The 27,331-nt window shown below is 42.6% G+C and overlaps 1 protein-coding gene across 6 annotated transcripts; it reads right to left on the bottom strand.

The window, feature by feature from the left end:
* Positions 1-782: 782 nt before the first annotated feature.
* On the bottom strand, positions 783-19,799 carry TIGIT (T cell immunoreceptor with Ig and ITIM domains). 6 transcript variants are annotated; one of them, XM_023213622.1, is made up of 5 exons: positions 17,141-17,157; positions 16,762-16,910; positions 15,036-15,365; positions 11,238-11,344; positions 783-3,196 (listed from the first exon to the last, which is right to left on the bottom strand). In XM_023213622.1, the coding sequence occupies exons 2-5, from the start codon at positions 16,820-16,822 to the stop codon at positions 2,963-2,965; spliced, it is 732 nt and encodes a 243-aa protein (XP_023069390.1). In that variant the 5' UTR covers positions 16,823-16,910; positions 17,141-17,157; the 3' UTR covers positions 783-2,962. The 6 variants fall into 6 exon arrangements, with proteins under 6 accessions (XP_023069390.1, XP_023069381.1, XP_023069425.1 ...); XM_023213613.1 differs by lacking the exon at positions 17,141-17,157 and having other exon boundaries at positions 783-1,074; positions 2,954-3,199; XM_023213639.3 differs by lacking the exon at positions 17,141-17,157 and adding an exon at positions 19,650-19,799 and having other exon boundaries at positions 2,680-3,199.
* Positions 19,800-27,331: the final 7,532 nt, after the last annotated feature.

Here is a 27,331-nt window from a genome sequence, read left to right as displayed (position 1 = left end):
TACCAGTTACAGCCATGAAGCAGCACCTGAAAGAATCAAGAGACTAAACAAAACTCACACCCCACAAATAACAGCCACAACCACACTGCCCATTGCCCCTCTCTGTGGGGTATGGTGTGCCCACCAGCATGCTGGCATTGGTGGACAGCACACCCAGCCTTCCTGCCTGTCCAGCTCAGCACTGGTGGAATCTGAATGAACCTGAGTGACGACTCACTTCCAGGGCTCACAGGGGTGAGACGGGAAAGGCATGACAAAAACTGCATAGTGAGGTCCTGTTCACTCATGAAGACCATCTGTCTCAAAGCTCCATGACTCAAAGTTTCTCACATTTTTTTAGTATAATTCTCAGGATTATGGATCAGACTTGTATGCCCAGGCTCAGAATGTGGTCAGGGAATCAGTAATGTATTCCTCCTTGAATGCTCACTCATAGATTTGTCTATTCGCTCCTCCTGTTAGGGAATCCACGAGGGGACCCAGAAAAGCCTGGCATCGCTTCCTGTCAGCACTGAGTGTTCCCCTTCCTCAATCTTCTCTGTGATGCTTCCCTACATATTTCCCAAAAGACATCATAAGCAGGAGAATCTTCCTCAAACACTATTTTGAATGAAAGAAAAAGAAATGGAGACCAATAGACATAGATAGACACCCTCCCCGGGTATCAGCTTGGCTTGGGTTTAGCTACTAGAGCGGCACAGTCCCATAGAAATGTGAGAGCCACATATGCAATTTTAGACTCTCCAGTAGTCACGTTAAAAAGATAAAAAGAAACATGAAAGTAATGTTAATATTTTATTTCACCTGATACATTCAAATATTACCATTTTTGACACACAATATACCAAAATTACTGAAATGGTATTCTTATTATTCATATTAAATCTACAAAATCTAGTGTGATTTTATGCTTACACCAATTATAATAGCACATCTTGATTTAAACTAACCCCATCTTAAGTGGTTGATGGCCACACGTGGAAAGTGGCTACGTGTGGACAGCGCGTGTCTCCAGGAATCCAGCTGTGAGATGGTCTTCTCTGGTCCTCAGAGGAGAATCTAGTTCAGTGAGTTCTATTTAAAAAAATGTTTTTTCAAATTGAATCCCATTTTAGTAACCTGACCCATTTCTAACATCTATAGGCCCTTTTGTATTTTATCACCATCCTAATGGCATTTATAAATGTTTCCCAATTACCATAATTATGTTAAATAACACCTAACTCTCAGTCCAACCTCTGCTGAATATACACCTCCTCCAAATCAAAACACTACTCCCTTTTCGTGATTACATTTTAGTTCACTTCCAATTTGTGAATTGTGTTCTATTTCCAACAGATTTGCACTAATTTTGCAAGAAAAATGCTGTAAACTGCCACAGCAAACAAACAACATTTTTACATTCATCTATCTTTCTTCCAAAGGACTTGGAGCTCTGGACAGATTTCGATTCATTCTTCCTAACTACGTAACCCATTTGGTAGAAAAGTGAAAAAATAATAATAAAAAAAATCCAAGGAGAAATAGGAGTTGAATTGTCTTGTTGCTAAGACAATTGTTAACCCCAGTCTAAGTCTTAGGAAGCAGGGCAATGCTTTATTTTTAATCATGGGCAAAACACAGCCTTGCTTCACATTCTCTTTCAGTTCCTGGGCCCATGAAAGAAAATCAGTCACCAGTAAATCCAACCTCCTTGCTCATTCCTCTGAGAGAGATGGTGGAAGGATAAAAGTCTTCTAAGATCCAGCCTGAATGCAGTTAAACAGAAATAAGCAGTTCAGTTACCCCAACCCCAGCACAAAGACGTCAGGGTGTGAATAAAAGAGTTCGAAGAAGTTAGTTTGAGGGTATTTATTTTTTAAACCCTCTATCACCCCAGCCCCCCTTTCTCCTCTAGGAAGAGTCTCTATTTTAAAAATCCCCATTTTCTTTTTAGTGGGAAACATTCCTTTTTCAAAGGCTCAAGAGTGTATTGATGCAGAAAAGGTAGATCAAGGCCCAAATGCTAAGACTTGGTTCCCTGTGTGGGCATGTGCGTTTCCTGGGGCTTCCCCAGCACACATGGCCGGAAGAGCCTAGAGTGCTCTGTATCAGGCTGTCTAATGGATGAGTACATCACAGCGAAAGGAAACTTGAAATGCCTGCCCAGAGAATAAAATCTGAAGTTTGCTGACTCCCTTGGTGCCAGGGCCTTCTTTGTGGGACTTTCAGCTCTAAGAAGTCCCTACAAGTTCCCTAGACAAAACTCCTGCTCCTCCCAGACCAGCCTCAACATCCCCTTGGTGCTCCCAGGCCACTTCAGCACAGAAAAGCCTATGCCAACTACCTCACCCCAAACTGTCATCTCTTCCTGAAGGCCTGTGTGTGTCTCCTTCTCCCCTTACTATAATACCTTTTCATGACAATGTTGTCTCCCCATTTAACTATAGGTTCTTGAGGGCAGATACCAAGATTTAGTCACTCTCAAATCTCCCCATAGAGGCTGATAACAGGACTTATTTATGATATGCCTTTGAATGAGCGAATGTTACTGAAAATGACAGTGAAAAAAATGAGATGAGGATGACTCTGCAGTCATGCCATCCTCATCATCAACCACAAAACCTTGTAGCCCAAAATGCTGGCCAATGCCATTAAGAGGAATGTGTCTCTCAGAGACATAGGATCTGCTCAAACTGCCAGATTTAAAATCAGGTCAAGGTATTTTGCCAATTTTGCATTTATGATCAAGATCCATGTTACTCACCCTAGGCCTGCCATAATGCATAATGGAATAGAACGAAAAGGCCAAGGAAATGAAGATAGAGAAGAGGATGACATTTATTCACTCAACCGAACACACACACACACACACACGCGCGCGCGCGCGCGCACTGATGGAGAATACAGCTGCTTATATATTAGTCAAGACATCTATAATAGTCAAGACAAAAGTATATCTCCCAGAACATGCCTCTGTTTGCTAACCAGTCTCTGTGAAGAAGCTGCAGCTCCCCAGGCTTCTGTAACTCAGGACATTGAAGTAGTCATGCAGCTCGGCACAGTCATCTCCCCGCTGCTCTCCACAGAGCCCAGCAGGTGCAGCTTCTGCCTGGACACAGCTTCCTGGGGGTGAGGGAGCACTGGGAATCCGCTCTTCCTGTCCAGTTGATTTTCTCCTGAGGCCACTTTCCACAGAATGGATTCTGAGGGATTTCTTCTAAAAGCAAACAAACTACAAAGTGAGTATGTGGCGATGTTATTCAAAAGTTACTCCCCTGTATGACATATATTGAGAGTTATTGTGATCTCTCTCATCCTTTCTTACACACTTGCACACTGGCAAACTTGTGTTCTTACCAACACCAGTTCCTTAACCCTTAATTTCTCAACTGCATTACAGCTAGATTTCAATGCTAACTAGTCCACGGGAACTACACTTACTACATATACCACGTGCCACACACCTTGTTACTTCCTGTTCACTAAGCTTAGTGAAGCAGCTTTCCGTTCTCTATTTTCTTTTGCTCTTTACTGCACTTGACTCTGTTGACCTCTTCCTTTCTGAAATGCTCACTTTCTCTGGTTCCTATGGCATCACTCTCTCCTGATTCTCTTCTCCTCCTTTAAACCCCCACCTTCGTCTTCAGCCAGGCCTGCCCCTTTTCTCTTTGCACATCAGCTCCCCAAACCATGGGGTTCCCCCAGGGTTCTGCTCTCTGCTTTCTCTCACACTAAACATGCTCTCTGAGTTACTTCATGAGCATCTACTTTCTTATATCTACAACCACCATCTGTCCTCTGAAGATGCCCAAATCTCTATCTAAACTGGCCCAGGCTTCTGCCCTGAGCTCCAGACGCAGATATCCACCTGTTCACTGGGCATCATCACCTGACAACCCACAGTAAGCTCAGACTCAACTTGTCTCAAAAGAAACCATCACATTCCTGCCCCAACAAACCACGCCTGCTCCTATATTCACTGCCCTGGTTTATGGCACCAGCTGATCAGAAATATGGAGGCTAATGTTCAACTTGCTTTATCTATAAAACCTCATCCAATTTTAATCCCAGGCAGTTCTGAAATCTACTCCCTCTTTTCCATCTCTATATCCATGTCTTCTCTCTCACCTGGGCTTCATCCTCACTGTCTCTGGACTCCCTCTTACTTCTAGTCCAACTCTGCATGGTCACCAGCGGAGTGATTTTCAAAACCAACAGTTGGGTCAGTCCATATTTCTGCCTAAAACTCTTCAATGGCTCCCACTGTGTATGGGAGGGTGCTTAACCTGAGATGCCAGCTGGATTTCAGGAGATTTGTAAATTGGATAGAAAATTTTGCCTAAAGGGACATTCTTCCGAGAAGAAAATCCATAATTCCACTACACACCCCACAAGAAACTGTGACGATCCCCAATACATCCCTTGTGATGATCCCAAAAACATCCCTTCTGCTGGTCCCACTCACTTTCCAGCTTACATGCTAGGAAAAATGCTAAGTGCCTTACATTAATTATTATTTGACTGAAGTTTTCTCATGACCTTATGAAGGTAATGCCATAATTATCAGCATTTTACAGATGAGAAAACTGAGCTTCATCAAAGTTAGGTAGTATAGCTACTCAAGTGGTTGCGTCAGGACTCAAACCTAGGACTGCCTGATTCCAAAGACCATGCTCCTAAATAACACAGTCTATGGGCTCTCAAGGTCTGCAGCAAATGCTGTTGTGCCTGTCATAGGTAATTTGAGGTATCGGCTTAATTACCGATTAAGGGACCTGAGAGAGCTGGTAAAGCCCATTTGGGGTGTGTCTGTGAGGGTGTTTCCAAAGGAGATTGGCATGTCAGTCTGAGTGAAGGGAGTGGGTAAGAGCCACCCTAAATGTAGCCAGGCACTATCCAGTCACCTGGGGGCCTGGTCTCCCAAAACAGAAGAGAGGCAAAAGTGATCTTTCTCTCTCTGGAGTTGGGACACACCCTTCTCCTCCTGTCCTTGGACATCAGGTCCCCAGGCTGCCTGGCTTTTGGACTCCAGGACTTAAAACTGCCCCCCGGCCCTGTGTTTTCAGGTCTTTAGCCGTGGACTGAGAATTACACCAATAGCCTTGGTGGTTCTGAGGCTGTTGGACTTGAACTGAGCCATGCTACCAGCATCCCAAGGTCTCCAGCTTGCAGACAGCCTGTGGTGAGACTTCTCAGCCTTTACAATCACACAAACAAATTCCCCTAATAAATCCCTCCTCATCTATCTATCTATCTATCTATCTATCTATCTATCTATCTATCTATCTAATCTATCCATCCATTCATCCATCCATCTCTCCTATTGGCTCTGCCCCTCCGGAGACCCATAACTAATGTACAGTTCCTGCTCAGATCTCTTTACCTGACCAGCACTCCCATTTTCCAGATGCTGGGACTGTAGGCTGTGAGCTCACAGCAGCCCCTTCTCTACAGAATTGTTCTTGGGCCCTCCCTGGTGAGCAGCCAGAGGTAATGACTGACCTAGGTGGATTTCCAAAAGGCCAGCTCTCTGCCTAAAGGTTCAGCCAACTCTGTGTACAATTCTTGCTTCAGCCAAGTCTCCAGCTGAGACCATATCTATGCTAAGCTTTCTTCCCTTAGCCCTCCCTATACTGCTTCCTTCACTTCCTTTCATCTGAGAGCTCTCCCAATAAGTCACTCTCACCAGAGTTTGCATGTCAGGCTCTATTTCCAGGGACCTGATCTAAAACAGTTGCTGCTGGGAACAGTCCTAGAAGGCAGCCTGTAAGAACAGGATTGTGGAATGGGATCACTCGCCTGCTAGATGGCAACACAAACCCCATGAATGGTGGTGAAATGAGAGGGACACAGATGGATGGGAACTATGAGCTGGTACAATGACTCTAATATTTGAGATACATAGGGTAAATAGTTACTGTTAGAACTCTGGAATTGGATAAATAGTATAGGGTAAATAGTTACTATTAGGACTCAAAATTGACTTTTGCTAAATTGCACTGATGAACTGAAGTGAGAAAATGACAGCCTCAGACCTATCAGCAACTCAAAGTGTGAGAGTTAAAGCTCCTCCTTGGCAGCATTTAAGAGACACTCCTCTCTCCACAGCTGAAGATCAGGTACATAAGCTAATGGTAAGAAGGACAGGACTTTAAAGACGGCTGGATTCTAAGCCTAGGTAAATTTTCTGTGCCAAAGCTAGCATCTTGATAGTAGAGGAGAAGTCTCCTGAAACTTGGAATGAGGATCTCTGGAAAGACGCATTTGAGAGCCGGTAACCACCTGCTTCTCTTATACCATCTGGGCTGCAGAAGTGGCCCACTTCCCCTTGATGGAAGAAAATCCCTGCTGGGCCCTGCCTCTGCCTCCTCTACTGGCCATCAGACCTATAATTAGGGTAAAATCTCAGCCCACGCTAATGGAGGAAGTGATGGGTCTGCTAAGAGAAGAGAAAGGTTATATACTAAAGGACCCGGCTAATATATACTGGCAGGGACTGGGAGAAGATGCCTAGGCATGAATTCTGAATTCTGAAGGTGATGGATTGTGGTGTAAGGTAGAACGTAAGACTGGATGAGGGATAATGTGTCAATATTGAAACACTCAATATTTAACACCCTCACAAGGGCCCAGGAGATGATTCTGACATACTGCTGTCAATAGAGATGACAATACTGCTTTGGCAAACTATGGAAAAGGGAAACAAAAGGCTCAGAGAAGCAAGAATGCTAGAATAAACCTACTAAATCAGAAATTGGCAAACTCAGTTTGGTGGGTCAAATATGGCCCACTGCTGGTTTTTGTACAGCCCTTGAACAAAGATGGCTTTTATATTTTAAGTGTTTTTTTAAAGCAAAAAAAGTTTTTAAAAGTAATATCTTCTGCACAGCAAAAGAAATAATCAGCAGAGTAAACAGCCCACAGAGTGGGAGAAAATATTTGTAAACTATATATCCAACAAAGGACTGATACCCAGAATCTACAAGGAACTCAAACAAATCAGCTAAAAAAAAAAAAAATCCCATCAAAAAGTGGGCTAAGGACATAAACAGACAATTCTCAGAAAAGGATATACAAATGGCCAATAAACATATGCAAAAATGTTCAACATCACTATCAGGGAAACGCAAATCAAAACGCAATGCCATCTTACTCTTGTAAGAATGGCCTTAATCAAAAAATAAAAAAATAACAGATGTTGGCATGGATGTGGTGAAAGAGGAACACTTTTACACTGCTTGTGGGAATGTAAACTAGTACAACGACTATGGAAAACAATGTGGAGATTCCTTAAAGAACTAGAAGTTGAACTACCATTGAATCCAGTAATGCCACTACTGGGTATCTACCCAGAGGAAAAGAAGTCACTGTACAAAAAGCAGCACAATTTGCACTTGCAAAAATATGGAACCAGCCCAAATGCCCATCAATCAATGAGTGGATAAAGAAATTGTAGTGTGTGTGTGTGCACGTGTGTGTATGAATATATATATATATTCATATATACATGCACACACACACACATATATATACACACACATACACCGTGGAATACTACTCAGCCATAAAAGGAACAAAATAATGGCATTTGCAGAAGCCTGGATGGAATTGGAAACCACTGCTATAAGTGAAGTAACTCAGGAATGAAAAACCAAACATCATATGTTCTCACTCATAAGTGGGAGCTAAACTATGAGGATGTAAAGGCGTAAGAATGATACAATGGGCTAATGGACTTCGGGGACTCAGGGGAAAGAGTGGGAGAGGGGTGAGAGATAAAGGACTACACACTGGGTACAGTGTACACTGTTCGGGTGATGGGTGCACCAAAATCTCAGAAATCACCACTAAAGGACTTATTCCCCCAAAAACCTATTGAAATAAAAAAAATTAAAAAATAAAAATTTATAGAATAAAAAACTAATATTTTATTATACATAAAATTATATGAAATTAACATCTTAGTGTTTATAAAGGTTTGTTGAAACAAAGCCACATTCATTCATTTATATATAATCTATAGCACTTTCACACTACAATGGCAGAGTTGAATTGTTGCAACAGAGACCATATGACCTACAGACCCAAAAATATATACTATCTGTCCCTTTACAGAGAAACTTTGCCAATCCCTGTACTGAATAATTTCCAAAATCCAATAGCTGATTATGTTGGCTCTTCTAGGGAAGATCCAGAGAACATCCCTTATGATAATAACAACAATAAGGGGGAAAAGGAAAAAGAAAAAGAATGTCCCTTTTACTAAGCTGTAAAAGAATGTGCTAGGGGAGCTCCAGCATCATTGAGAAGTTTGGTGGTATCTCTCCTTTATAGGCTAGGGCTAAAGTAGGAGATGCTTTTACAGAACTGGATCCCTAGTAGCAATGAGGATGAGGAGATCCCAAAATAGTACAGGACAGATAGCAGCACTTAAGAAACAAAATGGATGTAATTACTGCAATGGGAGCCAAGAAAGCCTGATCCATGGGGATATTAAAATGGTTAATAGAGCACGGTGTGCCCAGGAGAAATACAGCTGGGCAGCCAAGAAGGGTATTGCTTACATACATAATCAAAAGAGATCAAGACTACAAGAGAGAAGGCTGAAGCCAGCCAACCCCAGGGAAAGTCAAGATCCTTTGTCCCGCTTTCATGTCTATGAGCACCGCTGGTATGGATACCATCCATTTGCCTCTTGGCTCTACTCTCTAACCTTCTCCACCCTATTCTGTGCCCTATGAAGACTGTACTAAATGTACTATATCAGTAAGTCCCCTTGTCCTCCAACCTAGGTTTGAGGTCAGCCAACGCAGAGCAACAGTAGGGGAATGGAGAGAGGAATGAGATGAGGGTATGTAGTGCCCTTTGTTCTCTCAGAAGGGTGACCTTGGACTGGTTGTGACCCTCCAGCAAAGACTATGGCACTTCTGAAGGAGACCCCTCCACATACGTCTCTCCTTCTAGGCTCCAATAATTAGCCCCTCCCCCTTCATCCCCTTTGAAGAACTAGGAATGGTTACAACACCTTGCTATTCCTCCTTGTGGTGTCCTTACATCCTAGTAGACTTCTGGAAATCCTATTATTAAACTGTCTTCAAACAACCCAGTTTGAGAGTACTACGTGTTCCCTGCTGGAACCCTGAATGATGCAAGTATAAAATGCTTTGAGCAAGGAGAGAGAGAGAGAAGACTGGCAACTATAGCCAAAGTACAGGAAAGATGCAGAGAGGACCCGCACTACACAGTAAGCAGTGGAAATGTTAGAGAGGGCTGGGAAATCAAACACTGTAGAAGGGGGGGCAACAGGACTTAATAGATCTCTTCACCTTTTTCTCTTTCTCCACCCTCCAGATGACCAAAGTTAGTGCAGGTGCCCAGAATGAAAATTAACCAGTCTTGAATCTTCAACAGGAAAAATTGTTCAGCTCCTTCTAAAGGGCCTTTGATTCTTTTATTCCAGACCATCAGGACACTGCTAACAGCAGAGAACCTGTTCACCAACCACTATAGCCGTTCCATTCCCAGCTAAGAGATCAACTTTCATCTTCTTCACCTCCTCCCTCTATTTAATCATTTCTCTTGTCCTCACCTTCCCCTAGAGGGTTCATTTCCTCATTATGTCTACTGTGATAGCCTACACATAAATGAAAGTATTATAGATCATTGACCTTCCCAATAGCACCAGCCATATATCTCAGCCACTGCAGTTCAACCAGGCTGCAGAATTGAGTTGTTAATTGAATGGAATTAGAGTTGGAGGAAAAGTGGGTTAGGATCTCAGGAGGTGGGTCTAGGGTAAAGGTAGAAATTACAAACTTGTGTTTCCCAAAATATTTATGTGGTGACTTGAATTAAGGTGACCTGGGCTGAGCTGACTTAAATGACCCGAGAGATCAGACAAAACAAGGAGTGGAAATTCTTTCACTCCTCCCAATCAATATCGGCAGCTGATGACACAAATTTCACTGATATAATTCTTCATTTTTATAAAGATTTTACATGAAATATGCCACTTACTTATCACAGCTCTATGATATAGAGCAAGCCGAATTATAATACGGCTATGGTTTCAATGTGTCCCCCAAAAGTCCATGTGTTGGAAACTTAATTACCATTGTAATAGTATTAAGTGGTAATGCTTTTAAGAGGTGATTAGGCCATGAAGGATCTGCCCTCATGAAGGGATTAACGCCATTATCTCAGGAGTGGGTTAGGTATCATGGGAGTAAGTTCCTAATTAAAAGGATGAGTTTGGCCTCATTTCTCTCTCTCTCTCATATGCACTCACTCATCACATGCCTTCTGCCAGGGGATGAACCCTGCCAAATGCACTGTGCTCCTGGACTTCCCAGCCTCCAGAAACATGAGCCAAATAAACTTGTTTTCTTTATAAATTTCCCAATATATTGTATTCTGTTACAGCAGCAGAAAATAGACTAAGACAAATCCCCATTTTATATATAAGGAAATGAAGACCTTGAAAGATTAAGTAACTTTCTAAAAGCATATACTCAGTGCCAAAACTAGAAACTAGATCTTTCAATTCCCCATTCATTACTCTTTCAGCCACATAAACTCTTAAGCTAAACAGAGGATTTACAACCTGCTGATCTCGCCATGCCCACTTTACCACCAATTTTTTTTTTTTTTTTTTTTTTTTTTTTTTTTTAGAGATGGAGTCTTGCTCTGTTGCCCACACTGGAGTGCAGTCGTAGCTCACTGCAGCCTTAAACTCCTAGGGTTAAGTGATCCTCCCGCCACAGTCTCCCAAGTGGGTGGAATTACAGGTGTGAGCCACAGCTCCTGGCCTAGCCCTACATTTTTGGAGTGTTTATTTCTCATTCTACAGACATGCTGGGTAGCCTAGTACTACCAGAGAGTTGTAAACATCAAAAGAGCTAATGTGCAGAAAACTCTAGCATATATAGATGCCCAGAATGCATCAAAATCATAGTAGATAAATTAAACTCTCAGAGCAGTGGCTGAAGGGATAAGCAGAAATCAGGAGTTACAGATGACAGCAAGATGGGTAGGAAACAGGTCCAGCTGTCCAGGAGATCCCTCCCTATGAGAGGGACAAGGGAAGAGCATAAATAACTGCACTAATAGGCAGAACAAGTGCCAGGAAAAAAAGGCACAAAGAGCACTGGGGAAGATCACATCCGGGTCTCTCTCTGGGTGGAAAGAGAACCTGAAGGACCAGGGTGGCAGCTGTAGGGGTGCCCATGACTGAGATGTGCAGCCAGAGCCATTACCTTTCTAGCCAACACGACCACCATGATGACTGCTATGCAGATGATCACCAGCATCATGGCCGTGGCTCCAAGCAGTGGAATCTGGAACCTGGCACTGTGCTCAGCCACTAGAGGGAGGACAAAACAGAGATGAGTGGCAGAAGCTGGAAGTGAAGCTGATTTCCCCAGGGCAGCCTGAGCTTCACGGCAGAGAAGTAAGTTTTGGCCAGGCCCTTTGTGTAACCATGGGACTAGAGCCTTTAAGCCCAACAGCAGAGTATCCATCTGGCCCATCATGAAATCAACGACTGATCTTTTGAGCAGTGGTGTACCTTGTATATTTGACACCAGAGCAGGTCATTTTAACACTCCTTTCCTCTATTTGACAAAATCATTTTTGGTAATCATGAAATGAAACAAATAGTAGTTCCAGGAAAAAACTCAGAAAGTGAATATTTTCTTTTATTGAACTTCAAATATGAAATCCTATCAATAAAAATATTTAATTCAAAATTAAAATAAAGTTAACATTAAATTACAAAAATGAAAAAAAGCATGTAACCTTTTCCCTTAAGCTTATAACACTTATTTCCAGCTACACTTATTTCCAGCTAGGCTTGAAACCCTGGAGGACATGAGGCTCTGGAGTCTTATCCTTTGCTGTTTTCTCAGCATCTGACACATAGTGAACACTCAGTAAATATTCGTGGCATAAGTGAAATCATGAACTAGTGAATTTCATTAAGAGATAACATGTAAGTGGAAGCAAGAAGATGCAAGAGGGGAGTTTTGAAGAGATGAGTAAGATCTGATCCCAGAAGAGCATGAGAAAAAGAACACCACCACCCCCACGCAGGCCGTGCTGAAGGTGGGTTTCCAGGCTGCCCCGGGAGCTCAGGCAGCACTCAGGTGTCCAGGGGAGTCTTCAAAGGAGTAGGGTGCAGCGGAAGCCTGACATCTCGTCCCTCTGACTAAGGGTTTGGGTTGCTAAAAGGTGGCTTAGGAATCTGCAGAATTCAAATTCCCCAGAACATGTTCCTCCTACCTTGAGGGACTCAGTCACAGTGGGCCAGGACAGCTCCTGGTTAGCCACAGTCATACAGTTAGCTCTGGAGGAAACAGGGCAGATGGAAAGAAAAGGGGTCATAGACAACACACTGTAACAGGTAAGAGGGGCTACAGAGGGTTATCCATAAAACCAGGAAAGGATATAGGATCAGTTAGGGAACAGAGCCAGATTGGAGCCAGGGTTAGGCCTGGGTTCTCTTACACCTTGCGGATAGATGAAGATAGGTGGTGTTAAAAGCATGTGGAGGTTTAGGGAAGATTATGATAATGAGTTTGGTTAGGTTTAAGGATAAGTTCGAGATACAATTAGGACAAGAGTGGAATTTGGGATATTAGGAATATCAATTTCATTCGGAATTTTTGGTTTGAAATAAAAGCACCAATGTCTCCATTCACAGTTATGGTCATAGAACAAAGACATCAAGGTCTTTGAAACAGAAGCAGCCCTGAGTAAGCGTGACATCACTACATGCAGGGTGGGGGAGGGGCGGACTTTGTATAAGGATTACTTAAACCTTCTGCCTATTAACCAGGTTAAGTTTGGGGTTAAGTACAATTTTAGCATTAAGGTTAGGAATAGCTTCAATATTAGAGATAGTATTAGGATAGGGACTTGGACTAAGGTTTGAGATTAGGTTCAAAAAGAAGCCAGGGTTGGCGCTAATGCAAGTAATTAAGGAGAGTCAGCATTCCATGTAAGCAACTGACCCCTTGGGAAACAAGAGGGAAGAGCCAAGTGACCAATGGTGTTCCCTGGAGTCTGCAATGGCAAAAGAGTGGAAACATACAGGCTTTGTGGGGAGGCTGCACAGGGTCCAACAGAACATCTTCTGATCTCTCTCCACAGGGCTCCATGAGCCACAGAGAAGAAATTTGCACCTTCATTTCCCTAGGTTCATGCTGGGAAATAGCCATGCCACTGTGGCCTTGGGGAGGAGCGTGCATGTCAGGACCACTGATCCATGAATGACCTGGACTGGAGATTAGCAACCAGACATAGCTCCCATGTGGTCTTCAGTTGCTGGGATCACCACTCCACAGGGGCCTTCTGCCTGAACTTCCTCCCTGTTCCTGGTCCTGCCATCTGGTGATGGGTCCTCTGGCATGTAACACTGGGGTAAAGAGCCCAGAACGGTCAAGGCCATCACTTGGTTACTTTGCCAGAATCCAGGTCCCCTGCTCTGCTTATTGTCCCAGGCCTCCTCTAACCATGAACCAATAAATAGCATAAAAACTAGCCCTTATTAAGTTAAGCTTATTACCTGTCTAGCACTGTTGTAAGACCTTACTTGTATCAACTCATGAAATTATTTGCCACATTTTATCGACAAGAAAACTGAGAAAAAAAGTACATAATTTACCCAGATTTTGTGAACAGCAATAGTCAACCCCGGACAGTGCAATTCCAGAGCCTCCGCTCTTAACTGGTTTTTGTTTGGCCTATGTGAAACCAGTTAAGAAGTAACACTTTGGGAGGCCGAGGCGGGCAGATCACCGGAGGTGGGGAGTTCGAGACCAGCCGGACCAACGTGAAGAAACTCCATCTTTACTAAAAACACAAAAGTAGCTGGGCATGATGGCACATGCCTGTAGTCCCAGCTACTCAGGAGGCTGAGGCAGGAGAGAATCACTTGAACCCAGGAGGCAGAGGTTGCAGCAAGCTGAGATTGTGTCATTGCACTCCAGCCTGGGCAACAAGAGCGAAACTCCGTCTCGGGGGGGAAAAAAAAAGAAGTAACGTTTGAAAGGAAACTTGAAGGTAACCTTTTATCTTCTCAGTTTACACATATTTTGCAAATCATATAACTTAATCTCCAACATAACTGATAGCAGTAAATAGGAGTTCTGAGGATGCAGTTTAGCAGAACAAAAACATCTGTGTCAAAATGACCTTTACCACTCTGAGCAAAACTCCAAGTCCCAGCTTCCGCCTGCATCAAACAAATGAGAATCATACTAACAGCTAACACTTACACAGCACTTACCATGTTCCAGGCACTGTTCTAAGGACATTTTCTTGTAGTAAGCAATTTAATCCTACATTAGCATCGCATAAGGTCTTATATTCATCCTTCTTTCGCAGATGAGAAAACTGATACACAGAGAAGCTAATAAATCCTGTCTGAGGGCAACAGCAGAGCCAGGATTTGCACCCAGACTGCCTGGGGTCAGAGTCTGAGCTTTTAACCATGGTGCTACACTGTCTCTCAGACAAGAATCCTTTTCTAACCTCTGGGAATTGGTTTAAATGTGCAGGTGGATAATGAATATGAGGGCATTTTGGAAACTTGGAAGTACCGTACAAATGTAAATCATTGTACAATTAAACTTAGCACAGGCTGTGCTTTGTTTTTAACCAGCTCTAATCTTTACCTACTTAGGGGTTAATTCTAATTTGCACAACTGATACTAAACCAGTAAATGAGAACTTTTGCATATGACCTCATCAACTGGTCTTCCTAGGAAATATAGGCAAGATGTGCTTCTTATGTAAGAACAGTGGTTCTCAGCATTGGCTGTCTATTAGAATCACCTGGAAATGCTTTTAGAGCCTACCCCTGTTTAGCTCTGCTATTAGGGATTCTGATTGAATTGGTCTGGGTGGGGCCTCGGCATCAGTATGATTTAAAATCACCTCAGGTGATTCCAATGTGATCCCGAATTGAGAAGCCGTGCTGTGCAGTGATGCGGGATTGCATTTTCTGTTCTAGAGGGAGAGGTTTATCCGCCAACTTGCTCCAGCAGGAATACCTGAGCTTTCTAGGACCTCCAGAAAGATTCTCCCTGTGTAAGTCCCATCGGGGTAGGTGTGATAGATGCAGAAGTACTCCCCTGTATCGTTCATGGTCAGCGACTGGAGGGTGAGGTCCAGGCCAGGACCCGGGGCCACTCGATCCTTGAAGGCTGGGGAGATGTGCCACCCCAAGTCAGCATTACAAATGGCCAGAAGCTGGTCCTGCTGCTCCCAGCTGACCTGGGTCACTTGTGCCATGGTGGAGGAGAGGTGACAGTGTAAGATGACAGAGCCACCTTTCTTTGCAGAAATGTTCCCCGTTGTTTCTATTGTGCCTGTCATCATTCCTAGGGAAGAGGACAAAGCACATGTGAGTCCTGGGTCAGCAGCTGGCCTTCAACCTTCCTAGAAAAACTCTAAGGGGCTTTGAGGCCACAGCTGGGTTTTGGAATGATAATTTCTCCAGTCCATCCTGTTGCTCCCCAATAGAGGCTGTAATTATTTCCTGTTTCTTGCATTTCAACAGACGCTCTTCTCCATGCCTGTTACTGAAGGCTCCCAGTCCCCTTCAGGTTGTCTTTCCAGTCTTCTCATCCTTCTCCACACATCTCTACTCCAGCCCAGCCCAGTCCATCTCCTCCCCACCCACTGCCCTGTGCTTCCAGAGCCGACTTCTGCCCCACTTGACGCCCCACCCACAGGAAGGCTTGTCAAGGCTGAACTCCCTCCCCGCCTCCTAGAAGACCCCAGCCCATCTCAATCTCCCTTTTCCTTTCACATTCACTGCCTGTATTGTACAATTAGCACCTTACTAAATGCCTGGCTTATGACTACACAACTTAGCCGTTGCCCCCTCAGCATATTCTGCTGTGTAGCTTCATGGGTAGCTTGTTATTTTCATAGGCCTATTTTGTCTACCAACACCACCTCTTCTGTTTTTGTTTTATTTTGTTTTGTTTTTATGTTTCTTCCTGCAGCCTAGTTCTGTGCTGGATGCATTATCCTTTGAAATAAAACCTTGCTGTTTGGCTGATTGTCATTTGCAGTGCCTGAAAAAACCTTCAGGAAAGCCAAGAAATCCAATAGAAAAGGAAGCTTAGCAGGAAAACCTGCTTCTCCCAGGCATAACTACCCTCTCAGCACTTAACCTCTCCCCAGCACCCCTGGGCGCATCTCCATCCTCAGATAGTTCAGAAAGCAACATAAAAACTAATTTATACCACAGTTTTTAAATATTTGTGTTCCCCTCCCTCAGAAATAGTTGACTCCGATTTTTAATATAGAAGAAATGAATTTAACAAAAAATCGGTCTCTAGTGGTAGAATCTCTGGAATCTGTGAAAAAGACATTTTCAATTCACAGAGAACTTATAATGTTTTCCTGGAAAGTTCCTCAAAGGCAACAGAAAAGAAGCTGGAGCAGGAATGAGCTTCTGAAAGCAAACTGGCAATGCCTCCTGCCCAGCCCTCCTTCTTCTCCTGCTCCTTGTGCTGGCCAGTCAGGCTCCCCCAACCTGGAAAGTCTACAAAGTCCTTCATCTGCCACCGAAAACAGAACCGCACCTCATTCTCAGAGATTGTCCTTTCTTACATGAGCATACACAGGACCCTAAAAGCTGCAATTTCTTTCTCTCAAGCAGCTGTGGCATGCTCTTGGAGTCTTCCCTACACAAGCACCCAAGTCTCCACACCAAGCTTAGCCTTGTGTTTCCTCCCCGCTGCTCTGCTGAGTTTCAGGCCTTACCTGAGGCGAGGGGAGCCTGCCTCAGCCCCTGGGCCCAGATCAGGAAGAGACACCACCGCATGCTTCTGCCCAGAGGGCCTACAGGAAGCAGATGTGGCCTCTTCTGCCACCGAAAGTAGCCGACTGCAGGTAGGACGGTAAAACTGAGCCTATGAGAAAAGACGGTCTCAGAAAAACCAAGTTTGGCAAAAACCATGTTAAAAACACATAAAGTTTTCAACAAATACACAAACTGCATAGGGGGAGCCACAAGAAAGGCCATGAAGGAAACATTTAAAAATAAATGAAAATTGTGGTTAGAGGTACACTCGTCTTTGGACTATAATTAGTCAATCTATTGTTTTTAAGTTCTATCTTAATGTATTTTCTAAAAATCAACCTGTATTCAAAGAGCTCAAGGGCATCTGTGTAGTGCCCAAGTTCTGAAGGATCTGCTACTGATGAGGAACTGTTGGCTGAGCTCCTCCGGCATCCTCCTGATGAAGAATGTGCAATGATAAGAGAAACTTGTAATTGTAGGGACTTACAGGCCAGGGACTGCACTTGAAATCTAATGAACAAGTGAACAAGAAGCATTTACTTGAGGAATGATATATGGATGGGACAAAGGTCTTGGACAAACACAGCAACTTTCCCTTGAAGGAGATCTTCTCCTCGAATCTTATTTCTTTTGTCTTGTTTATCTAGAATGAGACTTCGTTGAATTCTGGCTTAGTTTCTCTGGTCCAGTAGGATCAAGGAGATTAGAGGAGTGAGCTTTCCTGTGCACACTGACCTCATGAGAGCTGGAAATGCAAAGAAGGGTGAGCCCCTGGGGGCTGACCCAGGAGAGGGATTGGTTGACATTTGCCTGGAGCTCCCATCCCATCATCAGATCCTACCATGGACCCATCCTTCTTTCCTCCCTCCCTCCCTTCATTCATTTGAAAGTCCCTGAGTGCCTACAAAGCACCAACCTCAACACCAGGCTCTGAAGATATGAGAGTAAATAATCACAGCCCCTACCCTCAAAGAGTTTACAAAGCTTGTTCCCTGGTGAACTCAGTCAGGAGAGGGGGTAGAGGATCCACATTCACCTGCCTCGCAGGCTCTCAACACAGTTACCTTGGGGATGCTCCACGTTGTACATCCTGAAAATCTGCATCTGCAACCAGAAGCATCTGAAGTCTGGTGCCCTGCCCTCTCCATTCCAGCCATGCATCTCTAGCATTTCACACCATCCAGGCTCCTGCCCTCCTCCCTTGCAAGGTTTTCTATCTCGGGCCAGTCTTCTCCCCTCTCTGGGTTCTGCCTATTCCCAACTCTGACTTGTATACCCCTTATACCCCACCTTCAGACCCTTAGACAATATATGCCTTACCAACTTCTCTCTGCCTACCCAATTCAACCTGTCCTTCAAGGCTCACATCAAGAGATGCCTTGCCTTTCAATAGCTACAATGTCTTCAACTGAAGGAGCAATAATACCTAATGTGTATACAAGGGAAGGTGCTGAGGTTAAACTGGAGGGATGCTTCCCAAACTCACTAAGGCCAGGGAGCCACAAGTGACAGGACCAAGAGCAGCTAGTGGGACTAGAGCACAGAAAGTGGCGGACACTAGTATTTGGGTTATAAAAATTTACAACCTGTGTTTCCATAGTGGGGGTGGGTGGGAGCCAAAGAGGTAAGACCTGTCTTATGAAATGAGATATCCAAAGAAACTTAGAGTTGGTTTTAAACAACCACTAAATAATTTTTCTGTTTGTTGCTAAGTAACCAGTCCAAAGAGGAACATGGTCAAGTTCCTTTTGATCAACGGTGCTCTCGAGGGGGATAATTAACAGACTGGGTCCAAAGTCATCCTATTTGGTGACCTTGGAAAACTTTCTCAACCTCCTGAAGCCTCAGTTTCCCCATATGCATATAGGAATAAGAGTACCTCTTTCATAAGGTTGTGAGAATTTAATGAACTAGTGTTTGGTGAAGTGTTCAGCACAGTGCCTGGAACATGGCAGGGATTCAATACATCAATAATAGTATTGATAACAATATTAATTAAGGAAGTGAAAGGAAAATCGAAGGACAATATCCCTGTCTATATAATGTGCTTTGCCAGGAGTAAAATCCTTGTCTCCAGACTCCAAAGCCAGGGTTCCACCCAACCTCTTCATTCTGCTCTCCTTATCGGATAGAACAGGAGGACAGGATGTTTCTGCGGGAAAGTGACCACTTGCCAGCTAGGCTCTGAGGCTGCCTTGGAGGAAGCAAATGGCAGAAGTCTCTTTCCTGGGAATCTACCCCAGACCCTCCAGAGCCTCCTGCAGAGACTCCCCTGGGAACCTGGCTGGTTCCCACCCACTCAACACCAGCCCCCAGCACTGAGCGGCTCAGCTGTGAGAAGCAGGCCTGCTCTGAGAGCGCCCGGAGCCACCCTGAGCTTTCAGGGCTAGTCAGCAGCCCCCGCGGCATAGCAGGGATCTGTGAGGTCAGTCAGGTGCTGACTCACATTTCTATTTTAAAAATGCTAAAATCAGCCACTGTGCTTTATTCTCCCCTGACTTTTGGGGCTGTGAGACAAGTGTGGTCCGCCTTGATGTAACTGGGTGAGTACAGGTGCTGAAAAGGAATGTCACGTTTGCCTGTGAAAGGGGAAGAAGTGCTGGCCTAGACTGTAAAACCCCCTTATTAGTTAACAGCTGGGCCTTCCCCCAGCCCGCCCTGAGCCCTGTGAAAGTCCCGGGCCAGACGCACTGGAGTCCACAGGCTCCAATCACAGGCACAGTCCCGAAAACCTGTGGCCCTCAGCCCTCAGCCCTCAGCCAAGCAGGGCTGGGAGTGGTGGTACCTTCCAGAAGACCCGTGACTTGTACACAGGAAACACAACCTAGGGTTCTCCCAGAGCACAGACCAATCTCCCAGCAGTGTCTTTGGGCTTCTGCTTCTCCAAAGTCTTCCCTCTGGCTCAGATGTTGTAGGAGAGCTCCATGGCTGTCACAGCTGTCTGAGGCCTCCTGTCTCTGCCTCGAATAAGGGCAACATCCTGCAGCAGCATGGGGTCGTGCTCTCTCCGCCAAGCTCCCCACTTTCCGCTCTGTAGAGCAGCGCCTCCTGGTGGCAGGTTGTATTATGGCGGGGGGCGAGAAGGCCCTGCCTCCTGCTTCAGATGTAAGAAGAGAAGGGCGAGGAAGCACGGGAGCCCTGACACAGGGGAGACAAGGGAACCTGGCCGCCAGGGGCACCAGGAAGGGCTCGTCCTGTGTCCCATCACCCCCAACTGCCTCGCAGCCTTAGCCAAGCTTCCTCACAGTGGGACGGTCTGAGTAATGGAGTTCCAAAGCCAGTTGTGGAGAGAGCTGCCTCAGAAAATCAGACTCCTCGAAAGGACGGCCCATGATCTGAGGCTTATTAAGCCGTGGGACTTGGCTGACACTGGAAAATACAAATGAGGAGAACTTCGGATGGGACCGCTGACTTCTGTTTGTCAAAGCTCCCTCCCGTGGGGTGACTCTGAGGATCTATCTCCTCCATCCTCCAAGGCTGCCAAGAAGTTCAACTGACTATAGGAAATTTCTTTCTTCTTCCCAGCTGTGAAAATAGGACAGAGACCCCTAGGATAGGTTGGAATGCAGAGTCAGAAGAAAAATCTTTGGAAAGAGGCAGCTGATCCTCTCAGCTTAGGCCTCTCCTGCCGCTTCTCTTCACAGCCCTCCTACCCACCCACATTGCTTCCCCCTTTCTCCTCCTCCATCCTAGATGGAATTAAACTATTGTATAATTAGAAAACTTGTTAAAGCAATGATACTTGTTAAGCGTTCTTGACACTTGTTAAGCAATGACACTTGTTAAAGGTAAGGCAGCCTTTATTCAGTACCATCACAGTAGGTACAGAGACCAAGGCAATGGGATTTTGCAGTGGGGGAGAGACTGGGCTCAATTCTGAGTACAGCATGGGCAGTGGGAATTTATCACCAAGAAGCAGGGTGGAGGTCAGTGGATGGAAAAGTGCTATGAGGAAACATCACGGGTAAAGAAGATTCTGGCTAAACTGACCTAATAGGATTCTTGCTAAAGACAGGCCAGGGTAGATCAGACATAACCTGAGAAATGGTGGAGGATGAGAAACCTGATAAGATATCAAGGGTGATCAGATATAGGGGGACAGGGATTCTTGAGAAACTGACTTATCCTTGTTCTTGGCTAAAAATGGATTTTACAAGGAAGTGCATGGATGGGCCTAGGAAAAGGTTCAGGAGCCTGACAAAGATTGGTCAAGCAAAGAATCATTGTCACTCTCAATCCTTTATACTATCAATCCACCCCAGCCTCATTTGCCTTGGGAAAGGTAGCCTCTACCCCTAAACACTTCCTTCCTTCTTTCTCCTACCTAGAGCCCTCAGTCATCCAAGACAACTAGGACTGGGATAGAAGTACACATGAACATATCATTCCAAGACTCCTTCAAGCATCAAGAGCTCCTCCTGCCCCCAACAAATGAATGCCATACCTAAAAGATTTCACAGAGACTATAACAAACTTCTGAAGAGCAGATAATATCAATGTTACTTAAAATATACAGACATAGAACAGAAAGATTTCATAATTAGTTTTATATGAATTCAAAATTTATATAAAAGTGATTAAGATTGCACACAATTAAAGAACGCCAGATTTGAATCTCACTTCCAAATATTGAGGAAAAAATTCTAAATAAAATTTTGTTACACACAGTCCAATAATATATTAAGCAAAATACATAATTACCAGATAGGGTTTATTCCAGGGTAGCAAGAATGATTCAATGCTGCAAAATTCATTAACAAATATAAGGTCTATATTTTTCAAAGCCTATAATCATTTCCTTTGATTCTGATAAGCAGTCTGACAAAATCAATCCAATCCTCATGATCTTTTTTTTTTTTTTTTGAGACAGAGTTTCTTGTTGCCCAGGCTGGAGTGCAATGGCACTGTCTCGGCTCACTGCAACCGCCATCTCCCGGGTTCAAGCAATTCTCCTGCCTCGGCCTCCCAAGTAGCTGGGATTACAGGCATGCACCACCACGCCTGGCTAATTTTTTGTATTTAGTAGAGCTGGGGTTTCACCATATTGGTGAGGCTGGTCTCAAACTCCTGACCTCAAGTGATCCATCCATCTTGGCCTCCCAAAGTGCTGGGATTACAGGAATGAGCCACAACGCCCAGCCTGATGGATTTTTTTTTTTAATTCAGTAAAAGAAGAATCTGTAAATTACTTTTTCGCACAATTGTACACACACATGTAAAATTAGCCCCTAACTAGCATCTCTTTTGATGGAGAAATGCTAGAGGTATTTCTACTAAAGTCAGGAATAAGACAAGGGTACCCATTATTAATGGGACTGGTTAACAACTTACTGGAAATATTAACCAATTTAATTAAGTAAGAGAAGCATTTAGAGGTATAAGAATTATAAATAAGGAGATAAAACTATTTCTAGTTATAGATTATTATATATGTGTAGAAAACCCAAAGGAATCAATGGGGGAAATATCATAAACAATAAAAGAATTCTGAAAATTAGCAAGATATAAAATTCATACACATGAACAGTCTTTCTATAGTCACAGCAATAATTAATCTGAAAGTGTTTTGAAAGACAGCCTCCATCTATAATCACAGCAAAAAGTAGACAGAATACTTAGGAATAAGTTTAATAGGAAATGCACAAAAGCCATAAGAAGAAAATTTGAATGAATCAGCTGTCCTTTATGTATTTAAGTGAAATTCTACAAATACTAAAAGAAAACATGACATAAGTGAATTCCTTTAAAATCTGAAAGTGGAGGGTCTTTTAACTGTCACTCAAAATCTTGAATCAATACTTAAAATTTTGTGTTGATTTGATTACATGAAGTGTTTTAAAAAGGCTTTTGCATTTATATAACATCATAAAAGTCAAAAGACACGTGACAAACTAGAAAAGATTCTTTGGGACTTATTTCACAGCCAAATGATTAAGCTTTTTAACATAAATAGTTCCTAGAAATCAACAAGAAAAAGACCAACAATTCTGAACATATCCAACGACCTGAACTGAGAGTTCATAGAAAACGAAATAAAAATGTTCCTTAAACAAATGGAAAGCTCCTCAACTTCAGTCATAGAGAGATGAGCATCAAGACTACACCGTGATACCTCCCCACCAAATAGGCAAAAATCAAAATTTTGACAATATATTCTATTGGTAAGGCTGCAGATAAACAAGTACTGCCATATATTGTTGTTAGGAATGCAAAATGATACAACTCCCTCGGAGAAGAGTATGTCAATATCTATCAAGATCACAGCTGTGTTTATTCTTTGGCCCAGAAATCCCACTTCTAGAAATCTAAGGATATAACTGCACCAATGCAACATGACACATGCACAAAGTTATTCATGAGGCATATTTGCACTAGGAAAAAAAAAAGGAAACAGCTCAAATGTTCTGCAATAGAGGAATGGTTCAATAAACTGTGGTACCACCACATGATGGAGAATTAGGTATGCATAAAACTAATGAGGATAATCTCAATGCATTTGTATGAAATGATCCCTAGAAGATATTGTTAGGTGAAATAGCAAGCTGCTGAAACGTGTGTATTGTGTGCTACCTTTGTGGGAAAGAGTGAAGGGGTGTAAGACTGTGACTACAAATTTACTTATATTTGTAATAAGAATAACTGTAAGAATTAACCAGAAATTAATTTTAATAATTGGTTCAATTTAGGTAAAAGGCAAGCAGATGAGGAGAGAGGTGACTGGGAAGGAAGAGGAATTTCTTTTTTTTATTTTTTTGAGACGGAGTCTTGCTCTGTCACCCAGGCTGGAGTGCAGTGGCCGGATCTCAGGTCACTGCAAGCTCCGCCTCCCTGGTTCCCGCCATTCTCCTGCCTCAGCCTCCCGAATAGTTGGGACTACAGGCGCCCGCCACCTCGCCTGGCTAGTTTTTTGTATTTTTTAGTAGAGACGGGGTTTCACCGTGTTAGCCAGGATGGTCTCCATCTCCTGACCTCGTGATCCACCTGTCTCGGTCTCCCAAAGTGCTGGGATTACAGGCTTGAGCCACCGCGCCCGGCCGGAATTTCTTAATTATAGCTTTTAACTTCTAAAACATGTGATGCCTTTACATATTTCAAAAAATACATATTGGTATGGTCTGAATATGTTCCTCTAAAATTCACATGTTGAAATCTAATTCCCAATGTTCTGATATTAAGAGTTGCAGCCTTTGGGAAAATAATTTAGTAATGAGGGTAGAGCCCTCAGGAATAGAATTAGTGCCCTTATTAAAGAAACCTCAAGGATCTTGTTAGCCCCTTCCACCATGTGAAAACACAGCTAAAAGACACAATCCATGAGGAACCAGCCCCCATCAGGCACTGAGTCTGCTGGTGGCTTGGTCTTGGACTTGTCAACCTCCAGAACCATGAGCAATATAATTCTGTTGTTTATAAATTACCCAATCTAAGATATTTTGTTACAGCAGTCAAAATGGACTGAGATATATGTGTGTATATGTAGCATAAAAAAGGAAAAGAAAAGCCATTCCTAAAATTAAAGGAAAAAAGAAATTAATCATATATAAAATTAATAACAATCATACAGTAAAAAATAATTATGTCAACTGAGTTTAAAACTTAGCACTATGTATTTCTTTGGTGGGCTATAATCTGGGATTAAAAAATAAAAAAATATATAATCAATTCATTCAGCTGTATTGTTATTTTGAAATAACAATACAAAATACCTCAAACAATACAAAATAATAATACAAAAATAACTCAAATAATTAAGTAAAACTCTCTGTAATGCTAAATTTGAATTCGAACTATCATTACAAAGTCATGATTTTAAAGAATACATAGACAAGCATGTCTCATTTTGTTGCTCTTCACTTTATTGCACTTTGTGGATATTGTGTTTTTCACAAATGGAAAGTTTGTGAGTTTGTGGCCGCCCTGCATAGAGGAAGTTAATCAGCACCATTTTTCCAACCACATGTGCTCACTTCATGTCTCTGTGTCAAATTTTGGTAATTTTCACAATATTTCAAACTTTTTCATTATTATTGTATCTGTTAAGGTTATCTGTATTTAGTGATCTTTGACATTGCTATTCTGATTGTTTTGGGGTGCCACAAACCAGGTCCATATAAGACAGCAAAATTAATAAAAGTGTGTGTTCCAACTGCTTCACCAGCTGGCCATTTCCCGATCTCTCTCCCTCTCCTCAAGCCTCCCTATTTCCTGACGCACAACAATATTGAGATTAGGTCAATTAATAACCCTACAGTGGCCTCTAAATGTTCAAGTGAAAAGAAGAGCCACGCATCTCTCACGTTAAATCGAAAGTTAGATATGATTAAGCTGAGTGAAGAAGGCACATTGAAAGTTAAGATAAGCTGAAAGCCTGGCCTCTTGTACCAGTTAGCCAGGTTGTGAATGCAAGGAAAATTTCTTGAAGGAAATTAAAAGTGTAATTCTAGTGAATTAACATACAAACGATAAGAAAGTGAAACAGTCTTATTGTTACTACGGAGAAAGTTTTAGTGGTCTCAATAGCTAGCTGATCCAACAAGCCACAACACTCCCTTAAGCTAAAGCCTAATCTAGACCAAGGTGCTCACTCTCTTCAGTTCTATCAAGGCTGAGAGAGGTGAGGAAACTTCAGAAGAAATGTTTGAAGCCAGCAGAGGTTGGTTCATGAGGTTTAAGGAAAAAAGCTGTCCCATAACATAAAAGTATAAGGTGAAGCAGCAAGTGCTGATGTGGAAGCTGCAGCAAGTTATCCAGAAGGTTTAGCTAAGACCATTGATGAAGGTGGGTACACAAAATAACAGATTTTCTGGAGGAAGGTGCCATCTAGGGCTTTCAGAGCTAAAGAGGAGAAGTCAATACTTGGCTTGAACTTCAGAAGACAGGCTGATTCTCTTATTAGGGACTAATGCAGCTGGTGACTTTAAGTGGAAGCTAATGCTCATTTGCCATTCTGAAAATCCGAGGACCCTTAAGAATTATGCTAAATCTACTCTTCCTGAGTTCTATAAATGGAACAACAAAGCTTGGATGACAGCACATCTATTTACAGCGTGGTTTACTGAATATTTTAAACTCAGTGTTGAGATCTACTGTTCAGAAAAAGAGATTCCTTTCAAAATGTTATTGTTCATTAACAATGCACCTGTTCACTCAAAAGAACTAATGGAGATATACAAGGAGATTAATGTTGTTTTCATGCCCACTAACACACCATCCATTCTGCAGCCCTAGATCAAGGAGCAATTTTCAAGTCTTATTATTTAGGAAATATATTTCATAAGGCTATAGCTACCATAGATTGTGATTCCTCTCATAGACCTGGACAAAGTAAATTGAAAACCTTATGGATAGGATTCATCATTTTTTTAGACATAATGCTATTACACACTTAATACATTACAGTATAGTGTAAACATAACTCTTATGTACACTAGGAAACCAAAAAATTATATAACTCCTTTTATTGCCACTAGGAATGTTGTATGTTCCTAATGGCAATTGTACACAATAGGAAATTGTGTAACTCCCTTTATTGTCATTAGGAACATTCATGATTTATAAAAGGAGATCAAAATATAGACATTAACAGGATTTTGGAAGAGGTTGATTTCAACCCTCATTGATGACTTTAAGGAGTACAAACCTTCAGTGGAGGAAGCAACTGAAGATATGGTGAAAATAAGAAGAGAACTAGAATTAGAAGTGGACTCCACAGGTGTGACTGATTTTTGGCAATCTCATGATCAAACTTGAATGGATGAAGAGTTGCTTCATATGAATGAGCAAGGATGGTATCTACTTCTGGTGAAGATCCTGTGAACATTGTTGAAATGACGACAAAGATTTAGAACCTTACATAAACTTGATAAAGCAGCAGCAGGATTCAAGAGGATTGACTCCAATTTTTAAAGAAGTAGTACTGCGGATAAAATGCTATCAAATAGCATCATGTGCTACAGAGAAGTCTTTTGTGAACAGAGAAGTCAATTGATATGGCAAACTTCATTGCTATCTTATTTTAAGAAATTGCCATAGCCACCTCAAACTTCAGCAACTACCACCCTAATCAGTTAGCAGCTATAAACATGGAGGCAAAGCTCTCCACCAGCAAAAAGATAACTACTCGCTGAAGACTCAGATAATCATCAGTATTTTTTAGCAATGAAGTATTTTCAATTAAGGTATGTTTATTTTTTTATAGAAATAATGCTATTGCACATTTAATACACTACAGTATAGTGTAAACATAACTTTTATATACACTAGGAAACAAAAAATTGTATAACTCCCTTTATTGCAATATTCACTTTATTGCAGTGTTCTGGAACCACACTTGCAATATCTCCAAGGTATGCCTGTATTGTCTAACTCTGCCCATTGAAAGAGACAAAAAAAAAAAAAGTAATATTCGAGTAGCAATGGGTATCCCTAGAGCCAGATTATGGTTTCTAAGTATCATTCCACATTTAAGAAACCAAGGCTTCTTAGAGAAATAACTCACCCCAGGTGTGGGGCGAAGAATATACAAAGCCA

This window comes from Piliocolobus tephrosceles, chromosome 2 (genome assembly GCF_002776525.5).
Source record: "Piliocolobus tephrosceles isolate RC106 chromosome 2, ASM277652v3, whole genome shotgun sequence".
NCBI classification, from domain to species: domain Eukaryota; kingdom Metazoa; phylum Chordata; class Mammalia; order Primates; family Cercopithecidae; genus Piliocolobus; species Piliocolobus tephrosceles.
The sequence above is the reverse complement of the archived record's forward strand: the minus strand, read 5'-3'. Positions and strand labels throughout refer to the sequence as shown.

Excerpts from the sequence above, each read along its gene's own strand:
- TIGIT (XM_023213639.3), bottom strand. The coding sequence starts at position 16,822 with ATGCGGTGGTGTCTCTTCCTGATCTGGGCCCAGGGGCTGAGGCAGGCT. Across the intron at positions 11,345-15,035 it reads GGAGGTCCTAGAAAGCTCAG|TGGCTGAGCACAGTGCCAGG; the intron begins GTATTCCTGCTG and ends TCCTCCCTCTAG. Across the intron at positions 3,200-11,237 it reads TGGTCGTGTTGGCTAGAAAG|AAGAAATCCCTCAGAATCCA; the intron begins GTAATGGCTCTG and ends GTTTGCTTTTAG.